General features: G+C 40.3%; 1 protein-coding gene across 1 annotated transcript; it reads right to left on the reverse strand.

The window, feature by feature from the left end:
* Positions 1–3,682: 3,682 nt before the first annotated feature.
* On the reverse strand, positions 3,683–9,631 carry LOC132679617 (serine protease 1). The gene is made up of 6 exons (XM_060633322.3): positions 9,470–9,631; positions 8,525–8,687; positions 6,370–6,529; positions 5,340–5,593; positions 4,695–4,831; positions 3,683–4,148 (listed from the first exon to the last, which is right to left on the reverse strand). Exons 2-6 carry the CDS (start codon positions 8,562–8,564, stop codon positions 3,999–4,001), a joined length of 741 nt encoding a protein of 246 aa, XP_060489305.2. The 5' UTR covers positions 8,565–8,687; positions 9,470–9,631; the 3' UTR covers positions 3,683–3,998.
* Between the last annotated feature and the right edge of the window lie 475 nt (positions 9,632–10,106).

Consider the following 10,106-nt stretch of genomic DNA (forward strand, 5'->3'; position numbering starts at 1 on the left):
TGTCTCAAAAATAAATAAAAACATTAAAAAAAAAAGATAAACGATGACAATGGTTTGGACTTCAATAATGAATTTAAATAAGGTTTGTAGGGTAAAAGAGGCTTCTCTTTGTCTTATTAGAGCAAATATTCTCTGATAAATTCATCTTGAGCATATGTTGAAATTCTTTCCTGGCTAATGGGAAAACTAACAAGTCGATTATGCTGTGTACCAGTATGAAGTAAACTTCTACCCAGCCTAGCTATCCTGTATGAAAAAAATATTTGCATAAGGAACTAAGCTTCTAGGTGCAGATATCACTTTATTTTACACAGCTCCAAAAGGTCACAACCATGAGGTTGACAGTTGAGAGCCATCTTAGGGTTTACAGGAGCAAGTGATACATAAAGAAAACTCATCTGTTGCTGTGATTAGACATGGCAAGAAAAAAAAAAAAACACTTTTGTCTCTATGCAGTTGTTCCTAATCTCAGATTGTTACCTCCTTATATTTCTGTATTTTTCTGCACAGATACCATGTCTTCCTGGATCTTATTGAATTATGAATTAGGTATTTACTTGGAGTAAATATATTTTGGTGAGAGATGTCTCCTCTGACTCTACAAAGTGGCTTTTTATTTCAAATTATAGGATGCTTTCATAGGTCTTTCTATGTGTTTCTCAGATTATAGAGTTGACCCGTGAACAGCATGGGTTTGAACTGCACAGATCCACTTATATGCGGACTTCTTACAGTACAGGACTGCAAATGTATTTTCTCTTCCTTCTGATTTTCTTAACATTTTTCTCTGGTTTTCTTTATTGTAAGAATACCACATATAGTGCATATAACATACAGAATATGTGTTAATCAACTGCTTATGTTATCAGTAAGGCTTCTGGCCAATAGTAGTCTATTAGTAGTTAAGTTTTGGGGGAACCATGAGTTAGACAAGGATTTTTGACTCTGCAGGGTGTTGGTGCCCCAACCTTCATATTGTTCAAAGGTCAACTGTACTTTAGAAGCAGGTGTGTACTTTCTAGTCATCCACCCCTTTATCTGGTTTGCTTTTCTGTAGCATTTGCATTGATCAGCATTCTAGTCTACCGTCTCTGTTTATTTGTTTTCTATTTACCCAGTGAGGACATATATACCATGAAGGTAGGGTTTTGACTATTTCTTCTGCTGTATCTTTAGAGCATAAGACAGGGTGGGGACATTGTAGGTCATCATTAAGTATTTGTTGAGTACGTGGTTGGATAAATGAATGAAATAGTTACATTGTCTCCACTGAGGGACATACCAGATGTATTTAATCAATCTTCTATTAATGGATCTTTGGATTGTTTCTGGATTTTCAGAATTACATAGACAATGTATCAATACGCACCCTGGATTACTCTAGTGGAGATTGTGGCTGCCTTCTTAACATCCGCTCCTCCTTCTCTTGGTAACCATCCTTATAACCATTCAGTTAACCAAACACGTACCAAGTTCATTGCGGAATGAAAGTCCACCCCTTGCTCTGAGGTTATGCTGGGTAACCTAATTGTAAATTAATCAGCATAATCCCACTAGACTATTGACTCAGGTTTGTGCCAGTGACCAAATTCAGTGAAAGACACACATTATGATGTCTGCCAGGGGCATCTGGGAAAGAAACTTCCTAGGTCTGATGGGAGTAGCTTTGTCTTTCCCCCTCGATATAGACAAGGTAGAGTCGGCCTCTGAGGGTCATTTCAATCACAAGGTTTTATCCTGAGGATAAAACTGACATTAATGCACAGGACAGAGACAGGAATCATAGGGTCCTTGACATTTTTGAATTGCTGAATCAAAGCATCCTTGAAGCCTTCCCAGTTTTTAAGCTTCCATTAGTACATCTTTAAAGGCCATTTGAGTTGGCTATTCTGTTCTTTGCAATGGAATGAGTCCTAAATTTTACACTCCCATTTATACTTTGTTTTTGTGGTTGTATGGATATTTCAATAGAATAGAGTTTTAGAAATGAAGTTTCTGGGTCAAAGAGCATACAGATTTTACATTTTAGTATAAATTTACAAATTATGAAGAGTTAGATTTTTTTAAAAAGACAGTTGATAGAAAATGACAAGATAGGCTGACAAGGGAATATTGAATAGTATCAAGAAAAAGGATTTTTTTCATACTTTTCTTTGGACCTTCCCTTATCTCTCATCTTTTGTATAGCTCCCTTAACCTGCCAGGTCTCTAAATCTGCCCTCTTCTTGTGGTGAGGTGGGTGGTGCTGGTGTGGAATAGAAAACGTTTTAGAGGAAACAGGAGAATCTTTAAGGTCATTTGTTTCTGGAGAGAAGCCTGAGATATTTAGTTAAGGTAGATCTAAAGCTACCTATTTTAACATAGAGGAGTTGTATATGAAATTAATTAATTTAGGCCATATGCAAACATGAAAGCAGTTCAATGAGAACTATGGAAATAAGACAGGACAACTTAGTTATGACCATATATTTAAGAGCCTTGAATGCAAGGCTAAGGAATTTGGCCTCCATCCCAGTGGAATTGACAAGGCAATATGAAGGGCTCAGGACTGGTTCCTATGAATGTGCCATCCAGAATTACAAAGGAATAGAAATTTGGTAATGGGGCATGTATCTTCCCATATTTTCCTCTTCCAAAATACCTGGTGTGGACTGTATGTTTGTGCCCCTCCCCCATGCCCACAAATTTATGTACTCAAACCTAACCCACTACAGGACAGTATTAGGAGATTGGACCTTTGCAAGGTTTAAATGGTCATAAGGCTAGAGACCCCATGATGGGATTAGCATCCTTATAAGAAGAGACTAGAGCCCTCTCTCTGCCAGGTGAGGACACAGTGAGAAGGCCCCTGTCTACAAGCCAGGAAGTGGGCCTGCACTGTTTCCCACTGCACCTTGATCTTGGACTTCCCAGCCTCCAGAACTATGAGAAGTTAATGTTTGTGGTTTAAGCCACCCAGTCTATGGCATTTTTGGTATAACAGCCTAAACCGACTAAGACAATATCCCTTCTTCACCTTATTACTGAGGCTGTGAACATTTTCCCCTTTCAAACCTCCTCCATCTGCTCCAGGATGTCCATGCTTAGATCCCATTATATTCTTCTCCTGGATCCATACCGGATATGCACAGGAATCATGTGTTGGGACTTGTTCTCCAAACCAACTCTGTAGCCACGACTTCTATGACCTCAGTGTAATAGATCTGCTCTGTAAACTGACCTGCGTTTTCACTTTCTTTCTTTTATAGTTCAAAATAGTACATTATTTGGGCTGGGATGTGGGGGTCTGGTGGTGGAAGATGGGCAATGGGCACAGATTGCCTGCAGACATCATGCCTGCAATAGCAATAAAATCCCAGTGGGAAAGCAAGAAAGATCTTAGAGAACTGGAATATATAGGTAGGTAAAATCTTGGGAAATGCAGGAAATCTGTGATTTGTACAAAAAAACAAATTCTCCATCTGGTGGTTTCCATTATCTAGCCTCACAGTTTCAGATGGACTGGAGCAAAAAAAAAAAAAAAAAGGAGACCATAGTGTCACAGCAGTAGCAATGCTTTGGGAATAAGGGCCACTGGAGCCTCCCTGACTCTGAACTAGCTGAATGACTTTGGGCAGTTGATTTGCCCTTTCTGTACCCTGATGTCATCATCATCTGTTCAAAAATGTGATGGCAATAGTGACTTCAAAGCTTATCCATGCTTATATCTTCAATGGACCACACAGAGCCTAGCAGATAGATGATCAGTAAATTCATTTGGATCAGGTTGAATGAATACCTGTGTAACCTTTCCAATTCTATCCTCGTGTAATTGTTCAATTCTGTGCCCACTCTCTTACTCAGCAGTCAGTTTGAAGATAAAGTTCATAAATATTAAGTAAGGACAGTTCTTGGACACATGTGGTGTGGGACAAAATGTTTTTATTTAGATACTGTTTTCAGGCATAGGTGGAAGGCGAGGTTGACTAACGGGATAGGGTGTGGAGAGGTCCATGTGCTTAGTTGGCAGCGATGGTCTGCTGAATCCAGCTCACGTAGTTGCAGACCTTGGTGTAGACACCGGGTTTGCCTCTTTGAGCGCAGCCGGCACCCCAGGAGACAATGCCCTGGAGCTGGTTGTTGCAGACCACAGGGCCACCAGAGTCACCCTGAACAAGAGGAAAGAGACAATAAGAACTCTCAGTCACACCAAGTTGGGGGAAAGGCTCAAAGTTGTTTCTCCGTTACCCTGGGTCCGTTTTCCCAGGTTGCTGATTCTCCAGGAAGCATCTTCGCTTTTCCTGGGAATCCAACCCTCAATCTCTGTACTACATCCCCATCCTTTCTACCCCACCCCCCTCCTCCTAGCTCCTGCTCTTCTCTTAGTTGCAGGCAGGCAGGGCCAAGAAGAGGTGAGGACAAGTGAGTGCAATGCTGCCCAGCTAGCCCTGCTTTTTTTCCAGAAAGTTTCCTGGTACAATATACCTCCTCAGCAGGGCGCCTGGGTGTGCTGTTTGCACACCATCTTCTGTGTATCTTTTTACCCTTGACCCTAACCATTAATATCTCAAAAGGAAAATTTATCATTTATCCCAAATCTCTCCCTTGTCCCTTATAATCCATCCCAGAGACAGCTTCTCAATCTGTGTTTCAGGAAAGGGAAAATATGGTGGAAATGCCTGCGGCTTGGCCAGAAGGAGTACAGAGAAACTAACCTGGCAAGAGTCCTTTCCGCCTTCCAGGAAGCCCAGACAGATCATGTTGCTGGTGATCTGGCCTGGGTAGGCTTTACGGCAAGCACTGTCAGTTAGTATGGGAGCTTTCAGACACTGCAGGACATCGGGATAATTTTCTGTTGGGCGCAAGGGTAAAAATGGAAGAATATTACCCACAGGATTCTTGGAGATTTCTTTCCCAATCTCTCCCTCCTTCCCTACTTTGCCAGTAACTTCTATTTTGGAAGAACAACTTTTATCTGGAAAGTCTTCCGAACAGTTTTAATCAACAAGTTGTTCTCTCTGACGCTGGCATCAGTGACTCCAGATCTCAAATCTGGAGACTACCTCTTAAGCAGGTCTATACTTTAGGTGGTACCAAATCTCTCAGCCTCTGTTCTGTTTACCTCCTCGGTTTCTACTTCTTTGCACATCACAAATCACACTTCAGCTGAACATCTATCTTTATCACAGTTCATTTTTTCTTGTGTTTTCCAGCAAAGGAATCTTCCTAAGACTCCATACATCCACAAACTATCCTCTGGGAACCTTGCCTTGAGTGACAGTTCAGACTAACTGACCCCCAACATGTCTTTCACTTCTAGGATTTTCAGACTTGGTGCTTTTGTTCCAGGTGACACTCACCCCCAAAGCTCTGGACATTTCCCCAGCCAGAGATGAGGCACTGGGAACCAGAAGGTGCACAAGATCTTGGCAGAGAGATAGCAGACACTCGAGAGTTGAGGGTGGCAGGTGAGCTCAATTTAATCAGCATGATGTCGTTATCAATAGTGTTTGCATTGTATCTCGGGTGGCGGATGACCTTGGCCGAATTGATGAATTGTTCACTGCCCTCAGAGACTGCAATGTTGTGTTCTCCCAGACGCACCTGGATTCGGCTGGATTAGAGGATGCAAAGTTCTGTAAGTATCCAACTTGAGATTTTCCCCTTCCCCAGTTCCCCCCAGTCATAAGCATAAGCATGAACACCATCCCCTTCAAGTGTTCCCACACATAGGTAATTGTGCACGTAAGGCAGCCCTACCAGATACGGTCCAGGTTAGAGTAACTCTTAAGTGGGTGTCACTACCAGCCCGCCATCTTGTTAGAATAGCTAGATGCCTTTAGTTCCCATGACTGAACGGCACCAATACAATGATGGCAGGTTAGGTGGGAATTGATGAATATTATTCAGCACGTGCTATTCCTCCTCTGGTTGAGATTATCAGTTATTGTAGGGAGACATGGCAGGAATCAGAGACATGCCAGGATTTTAAGGGGGCAGAATGAGTTGTACTTATTTTTAAAATTGTACTGGAAACTTCTTTTGGGTTTTTACCTCCATATGCCATTTTTTCCTGGTTGAGCTATAATGATTGGGACTATTTATCGATTAATGCTCTTAAGCTAGTCCTAGGTATACTTCATCACTAGCTAGTTCCCCTCCTCTGTCTCTGGTACCATCATTTGGAAGGCTATCAGGGAACTCTAAGTTTAGCTGTCCATGTAAAATTCCCTCAACGCAACATACAGTGCCTGGGGAGAATGACAAGTCTTCTAGAATCTGAATGCTCACCCCTCAAGCATAACTCTCTAGTTTACCCTGATTGTGCTTTGGCAGGGCTGGGGGATGAGCTGATCTGGGAGAACAGATATGTGAGTATCAGTTACTTACGACTTGTAGCAGTGAGCCGCAGACACCACCCACAGGGAATTGATGAGGGAGCCGCCACAGAAGTGGTAGCCCGAGTTCAGGGACACCTGGTAGGGGACAGAGTTCCTCGGACAGGTGTAGCCCCCAACGATCTTGTCATCGTCATCAACGGGGAAAGCAACTGACAAGGAAAAGTTGGAAACTATCTGTTAAAAGATACATCTTGGAATTTCTACTTACCACTAAGTTTTTGTAGGTGAGCTAGAAAAAAGAAGATAATGTTTTCTTGTCACACATAATCAGGACGTGGTGATAACATAATTTTCCCATAATGTTTTTCCCAAAATCTTATTACTCTATCAATACCTTTGACACATACTCTACTTACACCATTATAAGTATCTAATTTGTAAGTTATGCTTTAAATTTGATAAATATACTGTTTTTCAACATATGTACCACACACACACACACACACACACACACACACACACACACACACACCTTGATCAGAGACTCTTATATATTACATGCCCTGAACATTACTACCTAAGGATGTAAAGAATACTTTTTAGGAGGGCCTGGGTGGCTCAGTCAGTTAAGCATCTGATTCTTGGTTTTGGCTCAGGTCATGATCTCATGGTTTGCAAGTCTGAGCCCTGCATCGGGCTCTGCTGCTTGGGATTCTCTCTCTTCCTCTGTCTCTTTGCCTGCCCCTCCTCTGCTCACTCACTCACTCTCTCTTTCTCTCAAAATAAATAAATAAACATTAAAAAAAGAATACTTTTTATACAAAACTTTGTTCAGCAGACATGCAAATAAATGTTCAGTGAAGCTTTGCAGTAACCATGCTTATATTGATTTATGGTGGTTGGTATAGGATACTTATTCCCGTGAAGTAAAGGGAAGGAAGCTTTTAGAAGCCCCCTAAGAATGTTCTAGCCTGGAAGGAATTGGGAGTTTGTACTTTTGTTCCCCAAATTTCTCTTTTTGGTTCTTGCATAAAATTTTCATGAAATGATTTCATAGAACATTATATTTGGTTTCCCTCTCCAATCTTTCCCCTTATTCCAATTATCTTTCTAACATTTTTCAATTTATTCAGCATTGTGAAGTTTGGCCCACTGATTTATTAAGATTTCTATGGCTCCCAAAGTCTATGATTATATTATATCCACCCTATTGTTCAAATATTTTGAAGTAATTTTGGGAAAGACATTTAGAGACTGGTGTATTGAATTTATACTCATCCAATTCGGGAAAGTTTAATAGCAAGTTTTTGATGAAATTTGGTAGTATAAAGAATAGAAACAGATATTTCTCTACATCTTTTGATGATTAAATGATATGTTATTTTACACCAGAGAGATTTCATTAAGAAAGACATTGTAAAACCCAGCCCATAGCTTTTATTCATGAGAAATAAAGTATCTTTGCCTGTTAAAATCCTTTCGGTATAGAGGAGACTTTGGTTCTGACCCTCACAGCCTCTTCAATGAGCCCAAGACTAGTCATTGTTCCCGATTATTAATTCAAAATGCAACATTTCCTTATTGTTAACTATCCTTTCCTTTTCCCTCTTCCTTCATAGATTTTATCTTGACGTTCAGGGCAATTTCTGCCTCTTTATACTTTCTACACTAATTCCTCCTGCTCACTATAATCTGTCCCCAACAAGTGAGGTTTAATTATGTATAGGTATTTGTACTATGGTAGTTTCCCCTTATCCATGGTTTTGGTTACCCTCGGTGAACCGCAGTCAGGAAGCAGATGATCTACTTTCTGATGTATCATCAGGAGCTCATTACTAGCCTAACACTATCTCACTATGCCTACATCATTCACTTCACTCTGTTTATCATGTAGGCATTTTATCATCTCACATCATCACAAGAAGAGTGAGTCAAGTAGAATAAGATATTTAGAGACAGAGATAGAGAGAAGAGCATGACACATAACTTCTATTACAGTATGATATGATTATTATATAATTGTTCTATTTTGTTATTAGTTATTGTTAATCCCTTACTGTACCTAATTTATAAGTTAAACTTTATCATAGGTACATACATATTGGAAAAAAACATAGCATATACAGGGTTCAGTACTATCTGCGGCTTCAGGCATCCCCTGGGGTAGATGTATCCACTGCATTCATTTATTCGTAGAGACTCACCAGCAGCTCCCAGGAGAGCAAGGAAGATGAAGGTCTTCATGGTTGCTCACTGGATTTGGACTGAGAAGTGTGATGATCGCTTTTCATCCACAGGTATTTATACCCCCAGGTTTGTCATTGACACCCATGGCCATGGGTGCCAGAAAAGTGATTTGACTGGAAACTTACAAATCCAAATTTAGAATTCAATTCTATGCCAAACTGAAGATAATCAGCATCATATTTAAACATCAGCTTTTGTCTACTTTTCCAGAAAGTTATGGAAATGGAAATAATAAACCCACCTGGTGCAATTTGTTCCCCATAATAGAAAAGTACATTGGAGCAAGGTCACAGAATGGGGCTGCAAGTGTCCCGTTTCCCAGACAAAAATCTTAAGTATTTGGTTGTCTCAAGTGTGAACTTTTATCTGAGGACTCTCTTGAACACTACCCCCCTTGATGTTTAATTAATATTGGCTCTTTCAAAGTTATATAATTTTTCTTGTGGCATCTGTGGCTTTGTATAGCCACGTTAAATTTTCATTATTAATAGGGAAGCTTGTTTCCTTGAGAAAAGAAAAAAGTGTTCTGAATTGAAACCATGATCGAGGTAAACAGGAGAATGAAAGAATAACTTACTAGAAGTTACTATGTATTTTATATCTATAAAAACTTTGCATATATTAATTTAGAAATTCTCATTACAACCCTAGAAGATACCTGTTACTATCCCCACTATACATATGGGGAAACTGAGGCACACAAAATTTACAGAGGACTTGAGCAACATCACCTAGCAAGTACACGGTAGGCTCAGGATTCCAATCCAGGAAATCTGGCTTCAGAGTCTGTGCATTTAACCACTATACAACACCTCTCCACTTAGTTCATCACAATCTTGACACCAAGATAATACAGAAATCTTGACAAATGGTAATACAATTGAAATCGATGGAGTGCTTACTATGCGTCAGGCACGATGGATGGGGTTTCTATACATCAGTTCATTCAATCCTTACCAGCAGCTTTATAGGTGTTGTTATAATTTTTACCATTTTATATGTGGGGACAGTGAAGCTTGGGGAAATTACATGTTTTGCTCAAAGTTTTATATTCTTGAGTGGTTAACACAGTGTTCAAACTCGAGCAGACTCATTTCAAGGATCATAAACTCTACTGTGATGCCATAAACATAACTAAGGAGAACAACCTGAACTCCACCAAATTAAAGGATGACCCTAGGGAGCAGAGAGAATTCTTAGATAAATTGAAGAAATGGGTTCCTGGAGCAGGAGTTGTCATAATTAATGAAGCATGGCAGAAGTATCCAGAATAAGTGAATCTCAGGGACCAGATTCTACTCCCACACATCTGAATGGCCTACCAGGATGTACTTCTGCTTTAGCAGATGATCGTCTCTCGTGAAGTAGTTTGTTGCTTTTACATTCAAAGTTGTGCTGATATAAAGATGATTCACTAGAAGGCAGAATTTCTCAACCCCGGCACTACTGACATTTGGGGCCAGGTAATTCTGTGTTGTGGGGAACTGCCCTGAACACTGTAGGATATTTATCAGCACCCCTGGCCTTAGTTACAAGTAC

The sequence above is a fragment of the Panthera onca genome, chromosome A2 (assembly GCF_046562875.1).
Source record: "Panthera onca isolate mPanOnc1 chromosome A2, mPanOnc1 haplotype 2, whole genome shotgun sequence".
Classification (NCBI taxonomy): Eukaryota; Metazoa; Chordata; class Mammalia; order Carnivora; family Felidae; genus Panthera; species Panthera onca.